We start from the raw sequence: 27,104 nt of genomic DNA, 5'->3' as shown, positions 1-27,104 counted from the left end.
ATGAAGCTATAGGTTGCCATTGGAGTATAAGTGGACTTGAAGCATTGTGCCATTGTGATTAAAAATGGAGACTGGTGTTGGGTTATATAGTCTGTGTGAGGAATAGTAAACATCAGTGCTGCTCAGCATTATAGCATCTCTCAAGTAGGAGACACTAAACCATTCATGTAGAGTACTGCACAGCTGCCTGGACTGTGTGTGCGTGTCCGTCCTATTTATCCCTCAGAATCTGCAGTCACGGATGAGGTAGTGGAGCTGGCAGTCAGGTGGCTGGTGGACATAAACGAAAGAATGAATGCAGGTTACCATGGGAGATGTGGTCAGCTGTGCTATTATTGTACCACTGCTAAGTGTCTACAGGCTACATCAATCTCGAAATTAGTAAAAAACAATGAACCACAGGCTACATTACAAGTACATGGCAGCTTTATAGTGTCTATTCACAGCAGTGACAACTCTGGAATGGTCAAACTCAAATTGTGCTTGACTTCTTCCACAAAGCTCAAACAACTGGATTTTTCTTTTTAAAATTACTATGATGTTATATTTGACCCCATGTAGCACCATGTGTTCTAACACCTCTCCACGCGCCTTTTTCTTGTAACGCATGCGCAATGTTATTCTCCAATTATTGCCAACCCTTCTCATGTGTGTGCCTTCCCAATCTTCCCTCCAGTCATGGTGGAGCTTCGGGTTAGTCACTATCATAATACACTCATGCATGCTCAGCTGCAACATTAACCTAGTTTAACTAGTGAAACTCCATTCATCATAAAAGGCTGAAACATTGGCTGTCCACTCTTTTGTTACTATAGATTTACAGAGATACAATAAAATGGAATTTGAGGAATGTGCAAAAATGACTGGTTTTTGTTCAGCCGGTCACAATTGCTTTATAATTTTGTACTTGCTAGTTCATGACTATGGCTGTATTATAGTGCCCGTATCTATTTGCACTAGTGATTTATGCATATGTTAAAATATTGCCGTGACTGCAGTGGGACCTTAGCTATCCGGACCCCACTTATCTGGATTCTCGGTTAACCGAACTTTATTAAGGTAGTTGAAAAAACTGATATTAAAAAAAAAATAATGCTATTTTTTAGAGATATGGACTTTTCAGGCTTATAGACCATCCCTGGTCCCAAGGGGTTCGGATAACTGAGGTTCCACTGTATGAAAAATAAGGCACAGAGCGTGCGGCTGAGATGCTAATAAAGCACTCAGCGAATGCTTTAAATAATTTATGAAACTTTATAGTTGTAGCTTGCAGCCATACACCAAGTAAGAGCCATAATTAACATGCGTTGCACGAATTATTAGCAGCCTGAATGCACACAAACTAGTTTTAAAAAGTAATTAATGTGTAGTTCACCATAGTTTGGCATGGTAGGTGTTCATCGTGTATTTTGGTCACAACCCACAACCGATTCTATTGTGACACAAGGTGAAGTACTTCCGTGATATCTCCAGAACTTGTCCATTTACATTAACAAATGTAATAGCAACATTACCTTCTCCCACCCATCATTGAAATATTTAGATATGTCTATAAAACAATCCAGTGGTAGAACTCATGTTGGCTGGTGTAATTGACCACTCAACATGGTGAGGGCTATCAGCCGGCTTGGGTGATTAGTCGTACTGGTGTGAACACAGCGGGCTATTAGCTTGCACTGGATTATGTAAGCAACTGTGCTTTATTACCTACTAAGAGTGCTTTATTGTACGATTAAAGCACTCTTTGCAGTGCAATAAAGCACTCTTCATGGGCAATAAAGCACTGTTTGCCCTACAAAATGTACTTATTTAAAGTACACTTTTCCTTTGATCTTGCCCACATCAAGCTCTATAAAACACATTCCAAGTTAGATATGTATGATTGCAGTACTATAATTATATATATTTGCAGTGATTGTTTTATTAGAGTATCTCAATTTTTCATTCAAAACGTGACAAGTTGCATTTGCTCAACTTTTAGCAAAGCAAATCCTGCATCTAGAATAGAATTTCCAGCTGGTTATCACAAGTTTTGCTAGCATAGCACTTAGTATGATGATTATGATGATGATGTTTGGTGCGAGTGGGTCTTAATAGCAGTGTACTACCCCGCCAATCGGTACCTAAATGGCTATAATATTGGCTTCGATTTGATAGAATACTAGAGAAGTTACAATGGTATTGTATTGCAGAGTTTACTTTTAATACTCTAATAAAGTGCACATTTTTGAGGATTTCTAATAGAGCACACATAGAATGTTCTAGAACAATCTAGATTTTCTATTGGTAGATAGATCTATGAAATTATAACCTTTTACTACATTTTAGCTAGAATTTAAGTAGAAATTAAGTGAGGTGAACAACCATGATAGCAGTGGCTCAGTGGTTAGTTATTTGGGTGTTCAGTGTGGAGGTCCCTGGTTCAAACGCTGGTAAGTTTTTTTGGACATTTTTATGCACCTTTTTTATTCTGTGGCGACTGTTGTATTAGAATATATTGACCCCCAATTTACAGTTGTTTGATTTTTGCTTTGTAACTCTATAGCTGCCAATGTGATTTCTTTTAAATCACAAAAGGCTTGAGCTATGATGGTTAACCTATACACATAACTTCCACAAGCAGTTTATCCTGTAGGCATGATAACAAGTTGGCCTTTTTAATGTAAATAATTGTCTGTAGCTTTATTTATCAGATTTGCACCAAACTTGGTATGTAATTATGCCGAAATACATTCTAAAAGTGCACCGAAGTTCAAGAAAATTGAGCTGTACATTTTACAATCATTTTTGTAAAGTGTGCAAAAAGAATAATATAAACCCCCTGAGCCCCCTAAACAAAGAAAGGAAAGAAAAAAGAAGAAAGAAAAAAAATGAAGAAATTGAACTGAACTTTGAGGGCTAATATGTCACAATTGCGTTAAGCAATCTTGCTCAAATTTGGTATGTGGGATGCTGAAGGTGGAGGGAATTTGCAGTACAAAAAATATTCAAATTCAAGAAGGGAGCACGGAGCTATGTATGTGTGAAAATCGCTTTTTCTGTATTCCTGTAAATACACTCACTGTGTGGCATGCCGGCTTTCTTGACACACTACTGTGTGTGTTGAATCTTGATATGAACCATGGATTACTTTGGCATATTGCACTTATATATACCGTTCCTCCTCAGTCATCAGTTTACTGTTGATAGACACCTCGGCAAAATAAACTTCCTCTGACTTTGGAGTTGGGGTGTATATAAATAAGTGCAGTATACCTTGTAGCCATATTACATATAAAATAGATTGAGCGATGCATATATCTTAACTACTAGATACACATGTGTGCTAGCATGTACACTTACAGTTAATCCAAAAAAATTCAAATCTATCATATTCTTATGTATGGACTGAGAAATATTAGCAGCTTCCTGACTGTTGTACATAAAGTTGACCAAACTATCATTAGTATTGTTCAGAACTAGAGCTGCTGCCCATACTGCATCAAACATGTATGCACTATCTTCTAGCTGAGCAGACACATTGAGTCCCATCATATCAGAATATTTATGGTAATAATATGATTCATAATCGTTCCAAGTCTATAAATTAAAAAAAAATTAAAACAAAGTGAAAAAAGCAAAGCATCAATTCAACTAATAAGCCAATGAACTTTGTAAATATTGCACACACCAATGCATGTGTCCACATTATGTATTTGTACAATTAATAGAGATAAAAAATGTAGTAAGGTAGTGTATATTTGTAGTGTATATTTCTAATGCTCACCAGGCCAATGTTAAATAAGCACACATAGACCCATGCATTAATGCTAATTATATGGTAAAGACAAAAATTCAAGCAGCTAGCTAACACCATCAGCATATTGTAAGGAAACAATTGTGACTGGATCTGGGAAAACCGGTCTTATCGCCCATGTCGATTTTTCACCAAGAACACAAAGCTACATGAATAAACTATCTAATTTTACAATCAAAATCAGCTAGACTTGAATGGTCTACTTTTGCTGGCTGCTTTTCCCAAGCCCAGTGGTGATCCGTACATGCAGTATGGGGCCTTAAAAATGAAGCTCTGATCAGCCTGGGGATGGCTGTATATGGCTGTAAAACTCTGTGGTGTTGACCTGTGTTGTGAATTTCCTGGCCCATAACTTGGCTTAATTCATCCCTATGTCTTCCTTTTCAGTTTTAAACCGCCTCGTACCCTCCTTCTGGGCCCCAACCTCCCTCCCCTTTTAGAGCTCGCCTGATACAGTCAACCTCAGTTTAAAAACTACCTAAAATAGGGGGAAACTTAGCTGTTGGCTACTTGCACAGTGGATGCTCTGGAAGGTAAGGAATTGGTATAAAACATGTGATTAGGTACATATAGCTTCAATCATTGGTGAGCTACAGCATGCTAAATACTTACAACCGGCATTTCTCAATGCTTTCAAATAGATGATAAGACCGATTTTCCTAGACTGCGTCACAATTTTATTACTAAAAAGAAATTAAAAGTGAAAAGAAATTAAAAGACTGTATCCATGCACCTATAATGGACTTTTACTTTACAGCATATGAAGTACCTATTGACATGGTATGAGGTGCATACAAGTATACCATGTAGACTAGTACCACCACAGTACCACCCAGTGCCACTGCGATTGCATGTTTGTTAGAAAATTTCCTGCTGCGTATGTTGCTGTAGAGTTCCATTTACAAGGCTAAAAGGTATAGAATGAGGTAGCTAGAAGCAATGACTTTTAGTGGGTACTATCTATATTATGTTGGTTTCGTATCGGTAACTGTACGATTAGGAATAAACAGCTGTTTTGGTCACATTCTTTGAAGTGTTTAATACTGCTGTTAGGCTACACCTATTTGAAAACTTGTTGCTTGAATCTTGTTACAAGAAAAACAGGATAGTTGGTAGTTTGGATAAAAAAAGAGAAAAAAGCCAGTACAGTTTACAGGCATGTCAAATACAACATACATATAGCAATTATGAAGGGTATAAGTGTAGTTAGTGACTAAATACATAGCTCAGTGAGCTATAGATAGCACTAAAAATTTGAGCTTTGACTTGAGTTTTGGTATAGCTAACATTTATCAGGGCTGGAGCACTGGCCTAGACAAATGTCAAGATAGTGACATTTTTAGGATTTATACGTACTCTTTCTAAGGAGTCTATGCCTATGATAAGCTTCATATTTTAACTCTTTGAGATCAAACTTATAGAGCAATTGGCTGTTCTATTAAAGCATTGCAATCAATTACAAATTTAATTCCATGTATCTTATTTTTCCATAACACCTGTGCAAAATCTGAGTTTGTCAGGCCTGAGCAACAAGTTTTCAAACAGACATAGTCTCAATAGCAACAGCTTACATACTTAATATTATGCTTATTATATTATACTCGTCTATTGGTCACTATATTAATGCTATACTATATGTGCCTTCTATTCAGTAATTTAAAAGCACATGGCAAACACTAACTAGTAATAATAACTTACTATATTCCCCACATTTGGTACATTCTTGTGCTCCTCATCAATTCTGGAATAATGATCAAAGAGTAGTGAAGTCAACAAGATGTTTTCTATAGCTGCTTCTTTCGCAGGATCATTGATTGTACAACTAGTGTTAGTCCACCATTTGTCATTGTACCAGGTAAAAAACATCCATGCAAACTTGGGATGAGTCAGTTGGTGTTCAAGTATCTGTACAGGTTATATGTACGTACGTACATATTTGCAGCTAATTACATAACATACAACACTACATACAAACAAGTCACTATTACATACACACTTGTATACCTCACACATCACTTTTATTGCAAATTCTTGATACATGTTTAAAAAAATAACCCGAGCTGGAGAATTCTACATCAAATTGAAAAAAATGTAATTATACGTGCAACATACAGTATGCTCCTACTATATACATAGTACATCATGACTTTGGCTATGTATACATACCAATAAATATTTGCATAAAAAAATTCATGCACCTATCTACCTTCAATACATCCACAACAAATTCTACATTATCATCTTCTGTGTTAAATGTATGTTCTCCTATTAGCTGCAAGTTTTCTTTATTAAGATGAGATTTAATCTCTGTAGAAACCTGAAATAAAACATGGAAGAATACATATTACTTTATTAACCAAATCTTTTACACCTAATTAATAGGTCCCACTAGCCTGATTACTTTCTTCTAATAGAACATTTATTGTTACCATGTAGGAGCTGTTACTGCTGCTTTGATGGCACATTATGTTTTAAACAGCAGATACGTAGCATTAATGTTATCAATACGTCAATACATAATGCTAAAATGCTAATGATTGCGGACCAAGATTTAATACATCGCAGTTGATTTTAACTTTAGTAAGCTTACTAACTTTGTTGCTATGGCATAAACTATATTAATTAAATAAAGTACATATACACTTACTCAGGGGTATAAGTTACTAACCTTTTTCATTGTAGCAATTTTGTTGCATGATCTCTTCAATAGCTAGCACCAATATCTATGCTAGCTTATGGTGCTTAGAAATACTCATCCATGCATCTCCCACACAATTATTTAGTGATGATTACTCATAGAATATCCTTTATTACAATGAACTACCGTAAACTTTGGTGGTAAAAAACTTTGGCGAATTTGATGAATAGCGTTCAATTTGCCAAAGTTTTTTTCACCAATTATTTTAGATGATCACACGAGCACATTGCATAACTAGAACTGGAGATGAAGGTCAGCTTGTACCACTACACAATAAGGATCGAGCTGACTTTAGAGATCTTCGAAATGTGTCCCACAGTTGTAAGCACTCCTTGGGATAGCATTTACAACTGGCTTGCTGTCTGCACATCAGCTAGTTCATTGTCTCGCGATGGATTTGGCCAAATATTTTGATATACATGATAACCTCTGCTACTGATAAAGGAAAATACATGCAGTTGTTCTCGGCATTGCAGGAGATAGTGAAGCACGCCTTTGCTAACACGTCGTTAGATCAGTAGCTACTACAAAAGTACTGCAGCAAAAACAACGCTAGCTACCTATACACTTACTACACTACTTAACTGATGAGTTGACAACTTGTCATTATCCTTACGTACCGTACAGTAAAAACTTTGGCAGTAAAAACTTTGGCAAATATTATTTCGATCACCAAAGTTTTTCCACCAATTCTTTCAACAGAGGGGTTTCGTCACACTGTTTTACCGGCAAAGTTTTTTACTATATGGTAGTAACTATACTCAGCCTACAATTCTAAATCCAACAATAAAGTTGTGAAGTTGCACATTGCTCAATGTAATAAGTCAAAACATACCAAATCTTTGAACTGGTTGGGCATCAAAGACATAAGCGAACCACTTTCCCAGCATATTGCCTGGAAAATATCTAGACATTTCCCAGGCAATACGCTATAGTTAAACCCAAGTGGTTCCTTTAAATGCCCATGCTAAATGGGTATCCAGTAGAAAATTCTTTTGTTTACATATGGCTAGTACAAACAATTTTATGCACTACTGTAATACTGGTACCCATAATTATTGCATTCATGTTTAATTAGTATTTCAGGAAAAGATATGACAAAATCAAGAGAACCGAGGCTTGTGATAGAACACAGCATGCTTAGTATGAGTGGCGATCTAACAACAGTTTTACAACTTACAAATGTAAATATGTTCTCCGATTGTGTTATTAAAGCAACTCTAGACCATCCAAATTTCTTCATGACTGCTGTTACTCCTACAGCAACTTCTGCATCACTTGACACTGTTCTTAGGAATAGTGGAAATAACTTCTTATTAGAAAGACGAGGTGACGTAGATGCTGGTGATATCTACAAAAGCATATGATCATTTACCAGCCTCAAAATAATTATATATATACACATTTGTGAGTGTTTCAGTGAAAACTCAACTTGTTTGCACATGCATGTGTTTTGAGAAAAACCACATTAAAACAATTGCAGAATTATGCATGCTACAAAGAAAAAAATACGCAAGTATTTATTGGACCATTACTCAGAGAAGAAAGATTCAAATCCATTAAAATTATACACCATCTTATTCACCTGCTCATGGAAAGTTAGAAAATTTTTGTTTCATTTTTATAGTCCCGATGGTATGCGTGTCACATGCATTTATATATGATGCAGTAAATGTAAACAAAATTGTCGTCATTTCTTCAACTAAACTGCCTTCATACCTACGTATATGCGTAAGTGACTACAAGGCAAACATGACACCTTGGTGGATTTGCTAATCCATGGTGAACATTTTAAGCCAAATTCCAACATTGTAGACTAATAGGAACAAAATTTATGGCTGTGAATGTAAGTGCCTGTAGTTTATTTTCAGTACAGTCACTGTAAAAATCAATTTGTCTTGTTCTTCCTGCTGTCTAGCACTATAATTCCAAACTTACTGACCACAGAAGGCTGAAGTTTTAGTGATCCATTCCTTGGACACGGCAGAATATGCTGAGAAAATAAATTTAAAAAATTGGAAGTTGTGTGAACAAGTTGGGTTTTTGCTGAGGCAGTCATATTTACACAATCATGCAATCATGGTGTCTATAACTAATACACAGCACAAAGCTATATAATGCAATTATTTGAAAAGCATAAGGAATGTTAAGTTCAATTAGGGATCATAATAAAAAGCAGGAAACAAGGGAGGTCACCTACACCTGTAGATATATTACTGGACATTTAATCTCAAATTCAGTCTATATCCATGACTGTATTTGGGATCAAATGTCTACTAGTATATCTGCAGATGTAGGCCAGAAGTAATGATAAATTGGTTGATTGTTATTGTTGAATAACCAATAGTTGCTTTCATTATAGGTGTTACAAGAGAAACAACTTTCTTTGAAAACTGAAAGTATATTAACAATACAGATAACTAACAATTCTTGAATGCACCCATTAGCAGAGTTTTACCATGTATAGTGAAGTACATGCAGTAATAAACTCACTATAAATCATTTGACAGTGTGAGGAACAGAACTAGTATATTTTACCCTTAAAGCTACATAAAACGCATGCTCCATATCCGCATAAGCCACTATATAGTGGCTATTGATATTGATTGCTCAATAACTCATATATGGAAGGTCATGCAGACTTGCAATTAAGAATTTTTGAATGCTGACATTGCAAAGAATATAATGGTGGACACGTTTTACCGATTCTGATGCTCCTTTGCCAAGTTATGATGGTTTAAACACAGGAGTGTAAATTTGCATAATGTTTTACAGAAGAAGAAGAAGATATCTTTGAGGTTTGTAAACTCTGTGGACTGTAGTGCGGAAAGTTTCTATCTACAAGTTGATATGATTTACTGTGGCACTGTTCAAGCAGTATCGCTTTCAGCAAGTCCCTCAAGATTGGTCACCTTGTTGTCATCTTCACGAGCAAAACATTTGAATGAGCTGATGGCAATTCTTGCCAAGTGAGGACAGATTGTCTACTGAAACCAAAAATATGGTGCTTGGCTCAGGCTTTTTACCACTGAAGTTAGATAATATATAATGCCTTAAATTTAGTCATTGAAGTGATAGGTTATGTACATGGAACTTCCTCTAGTCATGCTATAGTGTTGTAATCATTTGGACTCTTATGTAGCAAGTAAAAACCTAGCAGTATGTTATGTGTGTATCAGTGACTTGTCTACATATGAATACTTATATTGCATAGAAGCTGACAGTTTTAGGCGTGATTAAGTAGCACACTTAGACAACACAACAGTGAAATGGCCATTGTGATCAAGCCCCTCACTGCCTTAATTTGTAGAGGCTCATGCTCAAATCTACTGCTTCTAATGGCTGAGGTTTTATCCTCTAAGTCCAAGCCGTAGACTTAAAAGCCAGACTAATTCTAAGCTGCTATAGTTTGTAAACCATACTACTTGCTATATAGAACTGGGAACTGCATATTGCACTGTGGTATGCCAAAAGGCACCTCTCGGGCCAAAGTGATGTCGAACAGTGAAAAAATCAAGCCCGCAGCCTTACCCATTATCAAGGTATGCTTGTCTGAAGGCATCAGTCAGTTACTTACTTACTTACTCAGTCAGTCAGTAGAAAATTCCATCAAATAAAAAAAAATTCTGTAGCAACTTGTTGAAAGTGTTTCGGGTTGATCTGAAAGCTTGTTTGGGCTTAGCTTTACCTAACCAATACTGCCTCATCGTCGTAGGGGAAAATTGAGGCTGGTTTTTGGGTGATATTATTTCATGGGCCATGCCTACTTCTTGTGGTCCCTACTATACAGTTACTATCGTACTGTATGATTGTACGAGACATGTGCTCATATGATACATGTAGCCATTTTTTGCAACTATGATCTGCCATTACACAGCCCTACACATGGAGAATGAAGCTGGCCTACAATTTATCTACTTACCTTGACTGCTGAAGGTATGGTGTGGTAATTGCAGATAATTTTCAGCACAAAAGCATTTGATATGCTACAACAAATCAACACCTTGCACTGTCAGCAAAATAGGGACACAAAGGAATACAGACTCTGCATATTAACAGGTTTTAGACAAAGGTAATGATTTCATGATGCTTGCATTGTATGTACTGTGGTGTGCCAAGAGGAACTGTCACAGGTTGTTAGTGCTAATAGTGCAAAATCAAGCTTGGTAGTCTTAGCTGTCTTTGAGTTATGCTTGTCTGAAGGCATCAGTTAGTTAGACAGTTAGTCAGTAGAAAATTCCAAAGTTTGTGGTAACCTATAGATTGGAAGCATTTCGAGTAACACTGAAGGCAATTTGGGCTTGGCTTTACTTTTACCAATTCTGCCCTAGTGTTGTGAAGGAATTGTGAGGCCTATAACACCATACTGTATAAAAACAAGGAAATGAAACAGTTGCATGGCTTCAAAAGACTATGAAATCTTACACATTGCATGTGTGACCTACACACATTATAAACATTATTGAAATAATAAACACATAATATCGTATTACGTACCACACCAATGAGCAGACTTGAGAGTACAGTAGTACATGATCAGTGGTGGTGAAAAAGGAGGGGGGATAGACCTCCCTTTCCCCAACATTCAGGTGAGAGGGGCAAGGCTCCTCCAATAATTACCTTGTGCGACGTCAAAAGTGTATCACATGATTAAATATCACTGTGGTTGCCAAACTGGCATATTGCATAGTGGAAGAATTTGTTGTACATAATGTCGTACCTGAATGATTATCCTTTTGCAAAAAAATGCCACCAAATTCAATTTCATAGCACCTATTTTTTTCAAAATGTTCTAGGGGAGCATCCTCCCCCCCCAAGACCCCCTTACAAAAGTAATTACTGCAACCATGAACAAGCCTCCAGCTTCCATACAAGTGTCAGCTCATGAGCCCCCCAACTTTTTTCACATGATACATAGCTAGCTAGCTACTGTACTACACAATAGGCAAATTTATAGCTATTAAAGTACTAGTTCCCATTTTTCATTCAACTTCCGTTTTTCATTTTCTTCCCAACTGTATTTAATTTCCCAGCTTGCCAGAATCCAGTCAACAGCATAGCTGAACCAAGAGACTGACTTTCTCCCTTAACTTCTAACAAAACTCGGAGTAGTGTTCAATATTAAACAGACCCAGACCTTCGTAGCTAGGTAGCTAGCTAGAACACAGAGCGTATAAATGAATGGCTCGGTAGACAATGTACAGCCTTAATCAACTAACTGAGCTAGCTGACCTGCACGAGGTTCCAGTTGGGAGCAATCTCAGCAACAGGCTCAGTAGCGACAGAGCAATCCGAACCAATCAGCATTATCAGACTCTGACTGAATATTTGGTCAATGAAACTTCGCAGGCTAGACGCCGCTTCACACTATATGGATGTATACATTAATATTATATCATACAGTAGCTAGTTTGATACCAGTGAATTGTTGACTGTGACACTGAGCCTATACCGAAGCGACGAATCGTTGTTAACGGTATCTAACGCAAGTGATAGGGCAGGTAGAAATCCTGAGTAATCAAACCCGGCTCCTAGCTGTTGGGATATTAGAACTCCAATATGAAGTGTTTCCCTCCCATAAGCTTCTCCAGTATACAACGCCAAAGTAATGATCAATGCTTTTGTCATGAACGCCATCCGAATCTTTGCTCATGCCAACCGGCTATGGTTGGACAATAGCACTATAATTTATACGAGTGAATGCGAAACTAAGCCACGCCTTGTGTACATATTCATAGCACAGCTAACATGCCGGTAGTGTACCATGCAGCTCAGTCCCACATGTGCGCGGGGATCGCCAAGCCCGCGGACTCTCGTACACCCGGTCGCTCGTACACTATCCTGAGAAATCCAATTAGAAATCTAGAGAGAGACCATCATTTTATTGATGAAAATTGAGTGTTACAATAACAATAATGTGAGGTGCCACTCACGGGGCTATGCCTCAAGAGTGGGTGTGACAAGGAAAAAAAATTCCTAAATATTTCGAATTCCTGAAATATGCAATCTACAAAATCAGACGTTTTCGTTTCTATCCTGGATATAGCAGTATTATTGTACTTCACTGCCCTTGTCGAGGCTCCTATCTTTTCCAGTCGTTCATGCACAAGTACAGGTGAAAACATATTGGTAAATGAAAATTGATATTGTAGCCTTGATTGTAGCTAGCTATAGAAATATTTCTAGGATCTTTTGATTCTTTTCCCTCATAACTTTGACCCCCTCAATCCTCATACACTGCACTACCTCTGTCCCTGCAGCCGGTGTGTTACTGATCATTTCTCTACACACTGTTATAGACAATTTATCATGTGATCTTTTTTTATCACTTTATAATTACAGTGAAACCTCACTTAGTGGCCACCTCAATAATAAGGCCACCTTGTCATAGTGGCCAGGTCCAGAAAGTCCAGATGTATCTTCCATATTATTCCATTGATTTAATTTTTGTTAATAGGGCCACCTCATTAATAAGGCCAGTGGCCACATACTGCAGGACCAAGCTGGTAAAACTAACACAATATTTCCTTAACAAAGGGGCCAGCTGAATGGACAGTCAACGTATCACTGCAAAAGTTGCTGCTCCTCAAAAGCTATGCCAATAGTTTTAGCAATGTGCTTCATCCTTTTAGCAGCCATTATGCCTCATAATCCTATCTGTGCACTATAATGAAACCTGTAGTATATGTATATAGCTGTTACAGCAACTATAGCCAGGTCTTAATTTATTGAAAACCTTGATAATAAGACCACTTTGTTTATGGCCAGATTAACGAGGCTTTCATTAATAAGGCCACCTCGCTAATAGGGCCACTTATTGTGGGTCCCAAAGGTGGCCCTATTAATGAGGTTTCACTGTACTACTTTTGGCTGTAGGTATAAGCCTACAGACCTTTAGTACACCATTTGCATTGTCATACTTGTGTTTGTGTGTGTGTGAGCTCATGCTTGTGTGTGTGTACTACAAAGCATAAAGCATTAGTAAGTATTTTGAAATACGTAAATATTGGGACTCCCGACCTGCGTGTTAAACAGAGATGATCTGCAAGTGATTGAGTGGTGTATTAGTTTATTCTCTGCAGGATAAACTAGTAGACTACAGCTGGTGGCATAAACTCATTTGAATGTTGGACTGAATTTCTGCTTTGGTAGCTACTTTTGTAACTCGTGGTAAACTGCTACAATTCATCTTGTGAACCTGAGTGTCACATGGTTATAGGTCTCAACATTGTTATCAGTTGGCTGGTACGGGTACCTCTAATTCTCATGCAAATACTAACTCAGTTAGTCTCATCAACACAGACTGTATTTTTTCTTCTGTCATTTGCAAATGGTCGGAAAAAAGGTCTGCTGACAAGACTAATACTCACTATTCAAAATAATAATACTACTGGCAGTATAACACTCCAGGGCTGCTACACAGCTATCATTACACATCTATAGCTACAGCTAGTCATTGCATTACTTGTAGCTAATGGTATTGTGGTACATAACTGTATACAGAATCTTGCAATTGGCTACAATTGATTGAGTCACCAAAATGTCAACAGTAGAATTGTAGTGTAGTTAGGTATAGTGTTTCACCAATCATCTGTGTAGCTATAATTGTAAATTATAAACTAATATAAACATGTGAATGTACACGTGTTAGTGTATAATTAGACAAGCTATATACAGTATCATATTGGACTGTGCCGTGTTACTATACTATATATTAGGTTCTTGCATACATAGCTAGCTACATGTGTACAAACTTTAAAACAACAGAATTATTTTATATCTGGCCAGAATCAATCTAGTGTGTTGTATGAACAAACTGTTAGCTAGTATGTAGAGTTTTGAATATGGTCTTTACGAACCACAATGGAGGAAAACTGAAGATATGTATATATACACTTCATGTGTCGATTTCTTAAAGTTGTATCAATACGTATAGCTCATATATAGCTATCACCATATGGAAATTAAAAGCTAATATGATGTTGAATAGCTACTGTGCACTGTGTAGATGTGCACCATGCACAGGTTCTATGAAAACAATCTTCAACAGGAAAGATGATTGCCATTCCTGTACCATGATTTCCTAGGGTTTTATAATGCATGACTTCTATAGTAATCATAATGAAACACATGTGTTGTTAGCTAGCTTAACTGAATATGGATGGACAAGTTGAATTAAATAAGTACATATTGCCATGCAGGCAAGTTGCTGTTCTGTGAAGCCTTTAATAGTAACTACTCTATACAGCAGGCAAGATATAACATTAGACAAGATCACCATTCTTTGGGAATACTTCTTGTAACATGATTCCCTGGGTGATGTACAGAGGACAGAGAATATGTGACCCGGTCTGCGAAAAGGGCTCTTATAGCCTTTCCAATTATCCATGTTTGGCTAATCATAACTCCTAATCTACTAAAGCTATCAGCATGTAATTACACCCACAGCTACTGCCAGGTTAGGGTTGTTGAATGACCAAATTGTAGGCTTGTACCATATTCACCAGTCAAGTTATGGGTTACCATATATATGCAATTGGAAAGGCTATAAGAGCCCTTTTCGCAGACCGGGTCGCATATATAGATCGAGTGTTAAGAAAGTTTTACACTGTTTAGAAATTAAGGTATACATTTCATGTAGAGGAATGTATCATATTTCCTTATGGTCTGAACCACACATACTGACAGTTTGTAGTTTCACGGTTTACCTGTGACAAATTATGAAATCTACTAACTGTCTATTCTGGGGACTCTTGGGACAAAGTTTCCCCACTTCAGTAGACAAATGTAATTCATATTTTGGGGAGTTTTAGATTATCAGTTTATACTTGGTTATGTATTTAGTGACTCAATTATATAGTTTTTACTGTATTATATGTTGGCTGAACTAGCCAATTATAAGGTATGCTATATGTTGGCTGAACTAGCCAATTATAAGGTATGCAACAATGTACTATTCACCATTACTACCATACAATGTGTAGCTATATAGCACCACTGAAATCTGAAATACATTCTATTCACAATCAGCATAACTATGAGCATGCTTCAGTGAGATATAGAGATTGTTATCATATTCATTATCTGTTGTCTAAGGTCATACATATTATAGTTGGTAGAGGGATTTTCAGCATCATGAACAATTGGTGGGAAATATGCATCCCATCCTACACACAAGGTGCATTCCCTTGAGCCATAGAAATATTGTGGGCCACATGAATATTATTAAAATCTTCAAAAGAACCTCAGCAGTCTTGACCTCTATATAAGCAACTGAGTAAATAATCTTTAGCCAACTAAATACATAGAACTATACCGTAGGCAGACAAATTTTCGTGGAAAAATATTTTCGTGGTTGGTCTGAGACCCCTAAAATATTTTAAACGAATTTTTTTATTACGAAAATTTTGTTACTGTACCTCAATTATACAGCTACGATCCAGCTACAAAGGTTATTAAAATGGCTGTTGATATTTAGCCGGTCATTGCAATTTAAAAAAAAAACTTAGAAAAAATCGTGACACAAAAAAGCACAGTACTTCTTATTGTTGTTTCAGTTATGTCCAGCATATATGCCTTTTGTGCTGGGGGTGGTAGGCGGGAATAATAATAAATCTTGTGATTATAATGCATTATTTAAAGGTGTATAGTATTTAAAAGTGTATAGTTAGTTAACATCGTATCGCCCTTGATCTCCATACGCAAATATAATTCGCCGGTGCCTATAAACAGCTGGCATTATTTACAGTCCAGTGCTTCGTTTCAGTTTTGGTTGCTGTAACTCCCGAGCTTTGCCTCTTAGCGTCTGAGTCAGCTTGAGTCCCTTGGTCAGCAAGTAATTAATTCTGGTGCCACGCCCTGCTCTTCGCGATCTATTATTATTATTATTATTGTATAATGTACAAACCTCAATCACGAGTATAATGTACATGATTAGTTAACAAACTAAACGTTAATAAACTTAATCACATGTAACTATAATACTAAAGATTAAAAAGTATCAACATTATCAGTTTCCACGAGGTGATCAGGTAGGTGATTCCATAGTCTAATTGCTCTAGGGAAGAATGATTGCATGTAGGAATCAATTCTTGAGGGTAAATGTAGGTATTTCCTGCTACTATACTACGGGTGGTGCTTGGGACTTTATGAAGGATATGATCATAAGGGATATCTACATACCGATTAATGATTTTGTGAAACATAACTAAGATTGAGTCATCTCTTCGCTTTTCTAATGATTTCTAATCAAGTTCATTTAACATTGTTGTAACACTAGAATGTCGAGAATAATCATTGAACACAAACCTAGCAGCCTTCCTTTGAATCATCTCTAATTGGTGGATGTTATAAGTGGGGTGACCAGATGACTGCGTCATATTCACAGATGGGGCGGATATATGTTTGATAGCATTTAGTTTTGATGGATTGTGTACACTGACCAAAGTTCCTTCGAAAAAATGACAGGACAGAATTAGCTCGGCCAATGATTCCTGATATATGTGTGGACCAAGATAGGTTAACCTGAGATTGTTAGACCAAGGTACTTTGCTGATTGCACTCTCTGTATTTCATAGTCATTCAACTTATAGTGATACATGAGAGGGGAAGACTTGTTAGTAACTATGAGATATTCACATTTAGTTAAGTTAAAAGGCATTTGCCAGATTGTGGACCAGTGAGCTAGCTTGTTCAGATCATTTTGTAGGGCTTGATGATCACTAGGATCCTTGATGCTCCTATACATCAGGACATCATCAGCATAAAGCTTAACTACAGAGTCAATGCTGCGAGGTAGATCATTAATGAATAGTAGGAAAAGTAAAGGACCTAGAACCGACCCTTGAGGAACGCCAGAAGTTACTGGGGTCAAGTCACTAAGCTTATTCTCAATAACAACTTGTTGAGTTCTACCAACTAGAAATTGCTTAATCCACTCTAGGTCATAGTAGTCCAGTTTATGGAGTAGTCTATTGTGAGGCACTTTATCAAAGGCCTTTGAGAAGTCTAGAAAAAGAACATCAACCTGTTCTCCAGAGTTAAGACGGGTGGCTAGGTCATGTATCGTTGTGATCAACTGTGTTTCGCATGAGCGATTCTTTCTAAATCCATGTTGAGAATCACACAAAATTCCTTTATTCTCAAGGTGTTTATATACTGCATGAACTATATATTATGTGCTCAAAGATCTTGCATGGAATGCTTGTCAGAGATATCGGTCTGTAATTAACAGGATTCTTGCGTGATCCTTTCTTAAAGACAGGAGTAATGTGGGCAGTTTTCCAATCACTAGGGAGATGTTGTTGGTGCAGTGATGCCTTAAATATTAATGTGAGTAGTGGAGCCATATTGTATGCAGTCTCTTTTAATAAGCGAGCTGGAATTTCATCGGGACCATGGGCTTTATGGCTCTGTAAATCAGCTAACAAACAAGCAACACCCTCCACGGTTATGTCTTCTGTGCCAATGGAATTGTATGGGGAAGTCCCTAGGTCCGGTAGAGTAGAGACATCCTCCTCAATATGGACAGATAAAAATTGTGCATTGATAGCATTAGCCTTCTCTTGTGAATCACTTACTGTTAGCCCATTGACATCCAGTGGTGGAATAGTCACTTGGTCACGTTTTTTGTACTTCACATAGGACCATAGATTCTTGTAACCTCTGTCAGAGTCAGGATTACATAAGTACCTATTATGAGCTCTTCGGCACTCTTTCTGCATGAGATTTTTAGCAGCACGATATTTCTTCCAGTCCTCAACTAAGTCACTCCTCCTAGCTCAATTGTACAATCATTTTTTCTTGCTTGAAATACGCCTGATTAAAGGGGTTGCCCAAGGTTGGTTGGATTTGCCTGAGGGGGTAGTTTTGGTGGGAACTAGTTGTAAACAGTTCATACACATTGACTTATAGGCATCTCATAAATCTTGTACTGGGGTATTGATGGTATTATCAAGAATGGAGTTGGCGAATTCTGTTACTAGGTGATTGATAGATGTGAAATCTGCCTTGTTCCACAAATAAAGTTTTCTTTTAACAGGTAATACAGACTTTACAGTTAGATCACATTCAACACACATAGCCTCGTGATCACTTATTCCAGGTATAACTTTGACATCAGATATAAGAGCTAGATGATTTGTAAGGAAAATATCTAATATGTGATTATGTCTAGTTGGTTATAGATTCATCTGTGTAAAGCCGTGGCTTGTGAGTAGGTCTAGAAAGATGCTACATAGTGAGAGTGGGTAATTAGTACCGCTGATGGTGTTGTCAGCCCAGTTTATATTTGGTAGATTAAGGTCACCACCAAACCATATAGTGGAGTTCTTGTAATTATTTACAGTGTAATTGATAGTCAGTGAGATTTTCCATATATACATGATCATTGTATGGGGGACGGTATACAGATATTATGACAAGTGGGGGGCCACGGGGTGACTGAACTTCACAGACCACTAGTTCACATTCTGTGACAATTTCAATGGGTTTGCATTGAATATTAGATCTACATGCTATAAATACCCCGCCGTATCCACTGTCTCTATCCTTTCTAAATATTGTAAAGTTAGGGGGGGGAAGACTTCATTGTTTAATGCAGAGTTCAGTAACCATGATTCAGTCCCAATGATAAAATCAGGGTTGTGTTCAGAAACTAAGTAAGAGAAAGAATCTTTCTTAGAAAATTAGACTTTGATAATTAATTATAATCAATTTTCTACTAGTTAAATTATCAGTACGAGGAGCCTGACTTAGGCCCTTCGCACTATTACTCCGTTTTTTTTTTTTTTTATCTCGTATATCTTGTTGTCTTTGTTCATTTCAGCCAATTTCTGTCTGTCTTTCTTTTGTTCTAAAGGAGTTAGATCAGGTGGCAAAATTTTTTTGAATGTATGTAGGGTTTTTACTATTTCTCAGTTTGTAGCAGTTGCACAGGATGGTGGATTTTTCTTGAATTGTAGCAACAGAAACTTTGAGGAGCCTGGGTCTATCAGACTTTTCCCCCAATAGGACTGCATTAGAAATTGTAGGGTTAAAATCAAGGTATTGATGCAATAAGCCATTAACTGTACTAATATCGTCTGCTTTTCCTTCAGGACCCCTCTGCTTTGCTGATTCAGGCACATTGTGGAAGATCAGATTTAGCTTTCTCCTGTCTCGTTCTCTCTGCTCATCTACAACACCAACGGTGATGGTAGTTACTGACTCGCTTGTAAGTGAACTAGTAGTATCAGTTAAGACACCTTCCTCTAATTCCATCGTTGGACTTTCTTTATGTAATCCGTCTAGCTGACTTTTCAGTGTCACGAGCTGGGTGCTATTGGAGGTGATGTCTTTTGCTAAGGCATCAACTTTAGCACTGAGGTCAGAAAAAGTAACTTGGTGTTGCTTGCTTGATTCCTTAAGTTGACACTTAGCTGATTGTTCTTTGCTATTTGCTGGACTTGATCAGAGAATCGGTCAAACTTATTAATTAGGTTTAGCTCAAATGATTTTAAGCTTTTATCAATAGTGGAGTTAACTTCATCAGTTTTGTCAGAGGCAGCTAAAGCACCAGGCAATTTGCAAAAGCATGGTGTACAAAAATATACAACATTGTGGGGAGATTCGCTAATATACAATATTGGTCATCACTTATCTTAACACAACTCCTGTGCTTCAGACGCTCACACCAAACACATTCTAGCTAGTCACCATTGCATCAGTCACTGAATTTTCGAACGATGTACACACGTTCGATTCTGGTTTGGTTGGCGATGTAGATTCTCCTCTAGGTCTTTTGAAGGGCAACATGATGTGCTACAGCTCCGTGGATAGCCTGTTACAACAAACGGCTCTTTAATTGGAAAAAGTCTTGCCTTTCCAGGTACCGTTTACGGCTACGCGAGTTTGAAATGCCGCACCACGGTACCAGGTATCTCGTTTGTGATTTTCCAGACAGTTCTTGTTGCAGTCATAGACAATACACGAACATGGATTGGAAACGCCCGTGAAATTATTTACCTATCCTAGTTACGGTGCGCCAATACATTGGAAATTTTGTTGAAATGTACCGGCAGAGATAATAAACAACCGGGATTGGAAACGGTGACGTCACACCAATAGTAGTATACGGGCGATCCGCGTAGGTGCAATGACACCTTTAAACGTGTTGAAACTACTGGAAGTGAAGGTAGTGGTGTCTTAAGTCTCCTCTCGTGAGTTTTAGTATAGTTGCTTGAGAAGAGGTTAGTCATTTTAGTCCTTTCACGCGTTTTATAATTCGAACAGTTTAGCTTGGAGTCGTTTCCGCCATTAGGCCATAGAAGTATTTTTTGTGGGGGAAGTTTAGGCCTTTGAAGAGGTCTTTTTGCTTTGGATTTTGTTATTTAAAAACATTTTGACCCACACATTTGCATAACCTAAAAATTTTTATTCTCTGCTTTGTGAAAAGGTCAAAAATGCGTTTTTCAGTTAAATAAAAGAATCAATGATACCTTGTTTTTGTGGGGGAAGATATTCTAATGTATAACTGTTCATATAACGTAGTTTGGCTGTAGCATAGTACTTGTCCTATAGTTTTGCATAGGCATTTTACATTTTGTATGCAATGATATATTTTCATGTTTGAGAATTTTAAAAATAAATGTTTTTTATCCATTCAGATATGTACGAACATGGGGGGAAGAAAGTTCAGGCTTGCTGTCCATAGAAAGAATGAGGAAAGGAAGAAGAGACAGAAGAAATGTGATGACATTATGGTGCAGGAGACAAATGAAGACACTACAGCAAGTGTCAGTGCCTTAACATGTCCGATTTCCTTGTCGTTGGCAGCATTCACGTCGGCACATATTCAATCTCTTTCTCAGCTATCAAGGCGTGTCAAGGCTTTAATATCTAAGTATTCCACCTGGAATATAACAGCAGAAGATCCCCTGATTATCTGTAAGCTGGTTATTCAGGGTGAGGAAGCAACAGCAGTTGCTGTTATTGCCACCATAGTAGTATCCAGTGATTTTCATTGAACATTAATGTGGAGGACCCAACAAGTGGACACTACAGTTAACCCCTTATTCAGTGGTGTGCCAGAGAAGATTCAGTTGGTTGATGATATGGAGAAGGTACTAACACTTATTGACTCAGCTGAAGTATGTGTTGGGAACCCCGATGAAAAGTTTTTGGACTTATGGCATTACCGAAGTACTACACTGAATCACATATCTGGTTAGTAGCTATATTAATATTGCAGTATGCTTACTGTTGTTATTTCCTGTAATATGGGTCATCACTTCCTTCTGTAGGCTCATGCCCTGGTTATCTTGACACTTTCAAGAAGTCGTCTCCTACAATACGGAGTAACAACTGCCAACTATTTCTAACTACAGACAAGCGTAGTGGTAATGTCCGTTGTTCTGCCTGCTCCTGCTACAGATCAACTTTGATTGTACAGCATCAACGCTACAAGTCAAGACCTCCTGATGATGAGTCTACACATGCCACTCACATCACTTATGGGTGTGTAGAAAGTATAGAATAACCTGTTACTATTATACTATTTTACTACTGGTAGATGCCAGCCAGTCCCAGTACTAGTCACCAGGCTAGGTGGTCTGGCAAAGGAGTACCGAAACCTTTCAAAGCAGAATGATCGTTTGAAAGAAAGGATTGCAGTGTACTGTGAATCAAATGGAATAGAAGTGGACGATGATATGCACAAAGATTTGAATGTGAACTATACGCATAGCGCAATGTTTTAAAAAATGGTTTTTAAACTTTAATAGGAGATTGCATCTCAGAGCACAAGTTTTTTAGATGATTTGCCACCAGATTCATTCAAGAAGATATTTTGGAACCAACAAATTGAAGCTGCCTCAAAGAAGGATGCCCGCAGCATGCGTTGGCATCCTTTGATTATTCGATGGTGCTTACATTTACGGCATAGGTATGCATAAAAATTCAGAAATTTGAATCTAACGTTTGTTTTAAAGGTCTGGTGGAGCTTATGAAGCTTTACAAAATTCTGGATGCTTGCAGTTGCCATCCCAGAGAACATTGAGGGACTATACCCATTACATAAAGGCTGCCAGTGGTTTTTCTTCAGATGTGGACAAGATGCTTATGAGTGCTGCTAAAGTTGATAGCTGTCCAGAAAGAGAGAAGTGTGTGATAATGCTACTAGATGAGATGCACTTGAAAGAAGACTTGGTGTTCGACAAGCACACAGGTTGCTTAACAGGATTTTGTGACTTAGGAGACATAAATACACATCTCCTGAAGTTTGAGAGTGAGGTTGAAGGTGGCAAGCCTGCTGACCAAGTGTTAGCGAAGTCCATGATGGTATTTATGATTAGAGGACTGTTTACAAGCCTTCAGTTTCCATACGCTCAGTTTCCATGTACTGATATTTCAGGAGACTTGCTTTATGAGCCATTCTGGGAAGCTGTCCGTAGAGTTGAAAACTGTGGCCTTAAGGTATGCTTGTATACTACTCTGACTTGCTCGGAGTATTGTCTGTGTTTTGATATTTTGTGTTGTGTTGTTTCAGGTACTTGCTGCTACTCTAGATGGAAACACTGCTAACAGGAGACTCATCAAGTTGCACGACCCCACTGAAGAAGTCCTCTACAAGGTCATCAACCCTTATGCTGATGACGGACGGCATCTCTACTTTATTTCGGATCCCCCACACTTGTTAAAGACAATACGCAACTGTTGGCAATCCAAGAATCGCAGTCTCTGGGTATGATTCTGAAGTTGTGTGTAAAATTTGATTGTTGCATAATTTTAGTGCAATGGCAAGAGTATATCTTGGAACCATTTAGTCAAGTTGTACAATGCTGACATAGAACCAGGGAAGGGTACCAGAATTCTCCCTAAGCTCAAGAGAGAACATATATTTCTCACCTCATTCTCCAAAATGAGAGTAGATCTTGCTGCTCAGGTGGGTAGTTGTGTATACACTATTTATTCATGGGATTAATGATGGTTAGGTGCTAAGCAATACCGTGTTCAATGCCCTAGAGCAATTTGGTGAAGATGAAGTAGCTGAAACGGCACAGTTTGTAGGCATGATGGACAAATTTTTCGACACACTTAATGTCCATGACTATCACCATGGATATCATTCAAGGAAAATATTTCAGCAGCCTTATGAAAAAAAAGATGAAGAAGATTTTAGATTGAAAGTAATTATGCACAAAACAAAATACCTCTTGTAATAATTATTATTATGATAGTGGCTTGAAGAAGATTTTTTAGGGTATTTGGATCAGTGGGAGGAATCGGTCAAGAAGCGGCAAGGCTTTACGAAGACACAGAAGGGTCTTATGTTAATTAGTCCAGCAACCAGGCTTGGTATGAGAATGACATGTAAGTGTATGTACATATTGCTGAACTAGTATGTAGTGCAAGTTTATTCTAGGCAAGTCTTTTGTGGAACTTGTTAGATACCTGTTCACTGTTCCTGGTGTGTCATCCTTCCTTAGCCAGAGGATCTGCCAAGATTCACTGGAGCGTTTTTTTGGCTTGCAGCGTCAAAGAGGAGGGGTGAATGATAATCCCAATGCCGACGGTTTCTTAAAGAACACTCAAGCTATCCGGGTAGTTAAATCTGTGGCTCAAGCACCCAAACGTGGTAATTGTCGAGGAAGCAAGCTTGATACCGCTATGGACAAGGAAAATATTAATGAGCCACTTCCAAAACGAAGGAGGAAAAAGAAGTAAACATTTGGTAATTATATATACAACTTACATCAGTAGTTAATTTTATAGTACTTTCATCAATTATATTAATCATTCAAGGTAAATTTTGTACAACTTTCACCAATAGAACTATTGTATTAATCATTCAATACCATTATGTTAATCAGTTAGACTGTAGTTGTTTTCTCAGTCCTTTAGATTTTTGCATCATCTGTTTCTGGGATTCTTTGTATTTCTCTATCCACCCACTGGCATAGTGAAAACCCCGAATTTTCACCCATTCTGAAACAATCATGTTCAGTAACTCATTGCTTGTCTTTTCTTCCCACTCACTACTTAGTAGGCTCCAAACAAACAGCACATCTGGAGAAGAGATAATTTCTTCTTTAACATTGTCGCCAAAGCTTGGAATACTAGTCTTTGCTATATGTGACCGCAAACAATGTTCCATTGCAATAAAAACTTCAAAAGTATCATTCTTGACTTTGATCAATTTACCCCGGTCAATCTTCTCTAGCCAATCTTTTGAATCATCAACATGAGGTTCACTGCCATCATCATCAATCAGCTGCATCAAACACAATTGCAAGTCGTCCTTTAATGGGTTAGTTGATTTGATCAGCTTCTTCTTTAACAACCTCGGGATGTACCCAGCAGCATAACGTACAGCATTTGTCTCCATGTATGTAAGTTGGAGTCTTGAAGTGCTGCTGCTACCTACCTGCTCATTCAGGGGATGATGTACTTTGATGAGTTCCTTGAACAGGTGATCACCTATCGTTTGGAAAAATATACTGCATTTTCCTGCAATTCCAGCTGCTTGCAAAAATTTCTCCCATTTCTTTATATATCCATCTGATGTTCGCAGCTGATGATATGCACGCCACATCTTTTCTCTATTTATATTTGCCGATTTCACTTTAGGCTGTTCAAGACAAGTGGTTAATGACGAAACTAAGTCCTTTTCAAACTTGTTTACTGCACTGCTGTTTTCCTTGATCCAGGCAGACACTGTTCTGGCTACGCTGATGGTGGCTGTAGCACAAGGTGATGGCAACTGGAAAGCGTCATCCTTCAATACTCTATCCACTGCAGCCACCAGCAAACTTTCAGCTACACATAATTAAAGGCAACATTAAAGGTGCAAGTATTAATAGCAAAGCCCTGAGAGAGACTACAATACAAGTACAGGGGTCTTATACTCTCAACATTTTGTTTGCAAGCACCCAGAGTCATCAGCAATAGATGCCCTCATAGATCGTATATACTATCTATACTATCTATGATGCCCTATAGGCTCTGATAGTGGAATTGTACATGTGACAGATGGAGCCTATACGAACGCGAGCCACACACACAATAAAGACTAATCATACCCAGGGGCGGATCCAGGAGTTGGCAAGGGGAGGGGCACAAGAAGCCAAGTTGTAAGTGAGCCAGATTCTAATTCAATGTTGCATTTTTGAGGCAACAAATAATCACCTCTTAGTAGTGTTTCACTGTTGATTTTTGCCATTTTTGCCTTTTCAGATGGTTGTGAAGTCTTAAAAGTTGTTTAAAAGGCTCTGAATGTCTTTAACAAATACAACACGATAATTATTTTTAGAGGCGCTTAGTACGTACGAAGGTGCTTGGTGACGATTTCACAGGTAATTTGACTTTGGTTCGCTTTGATTTCAGGTAAATTTGTAACAACTGCTAGTAAAATGTACATATTTTCATGAGTTTCTTGGCCCAACAAAGTTTAGTAGTTATTTTAATCAGAAGTATGACTGCCAGTGGCTCCTCCACAAATTTAGGGGGGGGGGCATTTGCCCCATCCTGGATCCGCCATTGATACCTGTCATTTTAGCACAGTAAGACGTGGCAGTTTAGCGAAACACAACTGATAACTCCAGTAAGGATTGGTTCTGAATAGCGACCACCATAACGGGGATTTACTTGTAAAAAGGTGTTAAATTCCAGGCGTTTCCAATCCCGGTTGTTTATTATCTCTGGTACCGGGTGGCTGTTTGGCTTTCTCTCGCTTGTTTGAAGGCTAGTTTCAAGGCGTGGACATTCCTTTTACATTGTTTATTGTGTAGCGTTTTGTACTGAACCAGAACACAGCTTGTCTGGACATTGGAGGGAATATCATTGGCGACAGGTGGATACTGGCAGGTACGCGTTAGCAAATATTTCAGTAGCATCGTCAGGGGCGTAGCCAGGACTTTTTTGAAGGGGGTTCGGATTTAAAGTGGAATGTCTTTCGGGGAAGGCCTGGGTGCTTCCCCTAGACCATGTTTGGATGAAAATGATGCATACACAAAATGTGCCCTTAGGCAGTAACATTAAAAGGTGCTGTTTATGCATCTAACTAGCTAAAACCTACACACTGCTGTTTATGCAGCTTATAGAAACTATAAACCTAGCTGTTGTAAAACTAACTAATCTTCACTTCCAGACAGCATACTGACAGCCAACTTCAATTTCCTAACACACGGAAGCCCTCCACACTCGAGTCCCTTAGTTGGCAATACTTCTTTCCAGATACATTATTCTCGGCCGGTCCTCCTGTTGATGGTCAGCAACTTCAGACTTGGCTTGTACTCCAATATGTTCGAGACATCACGTGCCCACAACATGTAAACAAATAAACAAACCATTCGTCAAGTAAATATACATCAACAATTCACAGTTTGTGCTAACCTGACACATGTATAACATGACCACTCAAATTTATCAGCTGCTGCCTTGTAATATGTCTCAACCGACCATTGAACAGTCCTTCGCCATTTCACTCGCGCCATTTCAACCATGCATCACGTGTGCAATTGATCATGTGATGCAATAGATATGCTTTTCAATGGTTCAGCATTAATGTGATGTGACCCTCAGGAGTAGTACAGAGGAGCGCCAGTGGGCAAGTAGCTACCGGAGAGCTCCAGG

General features: G+C 38.0%; 2 protein-coding genes across 2 annotated transcripts in view; both read right to left on the bottom strand.

Annotated features, from left to right (window-relative positions):
• LOC136251086 (gamma-aminobutyric acid type B receptor subunit 2-like) overlaps nt 1-12,191 on the bottom strand; it is a 32,153-nt gene extending 19,962 nt beyond the window's left edge. The window contains exons 1-7 of the mRNA XM_066043464.1: nt 11,913-12,191; nt 11,727-11,861; nt 7,675-7,845; nt 6,003-6,113; nt 5,801-5,866; nt 5,495-5,701; nt 3,343-3,579 (exon numbers count right to left, since the gene is read on the bottom strand). Coding sequence (XP_065899536.1) covers nt 3,343-3,579; nt 5,495-5,701; nt 5,801-5,866; nt 6,003-6,113; nt 7,675-7,845; nt 11,727-11,861; nt 11,913-12,131 — 1,146 coding nt within the window. The 5' untranslated portion in view covers nt 12,132-12,191. The remainder of the gene's footprint in view (nt 1-3,342; nt 3,580-5,494; nt 5,702-5,800; nt 5,867-6,002; nt 6,114-7,674; nt 7,846-11,726; nt 11,862-11,912) is intronic.
• Nucleotides 12,192-23,945: 11,754 nt separating this feature from the next.
• Nucleotides 23,946-27,104, bottom strand: LOC136251084 (uncharacterized). The gene is made up of 3 exons (XM_066043463.1): nt 26,865-27,104; nt 26,017-26,758; nt 23,946-25,289 (listed from the first exon to the last, which is right to left on the bottom strand). Exons 2-3 carry the CDS (start codon nt 26,021-26,023, stop codon nt 24,340-24,342), a joined length of 957 nt encoding a protein of 318 aa, XP_065899535.1. The 5' UTR covers nt 26,024-26,758; nt 26,865-27,104; the 3' UTR covers nt 23,946-24,339.

This window comes from Dysidea avara, chromosome 3 (genome assembly GCF_963678975.1).
Source record: "Dysidea avara chromosome 3, odDysAvar1.4, whole genome shotgun sequence".
Lineage (NCBI taxonomy): Eukaryota > Metazoa > Porifera > Demospongiae > Dictyoceratida > Dysideidae > Dysidea > Dysidea avara.
The sequence above is the reverse complement of the archived record's forward strand: the minus strand, read 5'-3'. Positions and strand labels throughout refer to the sequence as shown.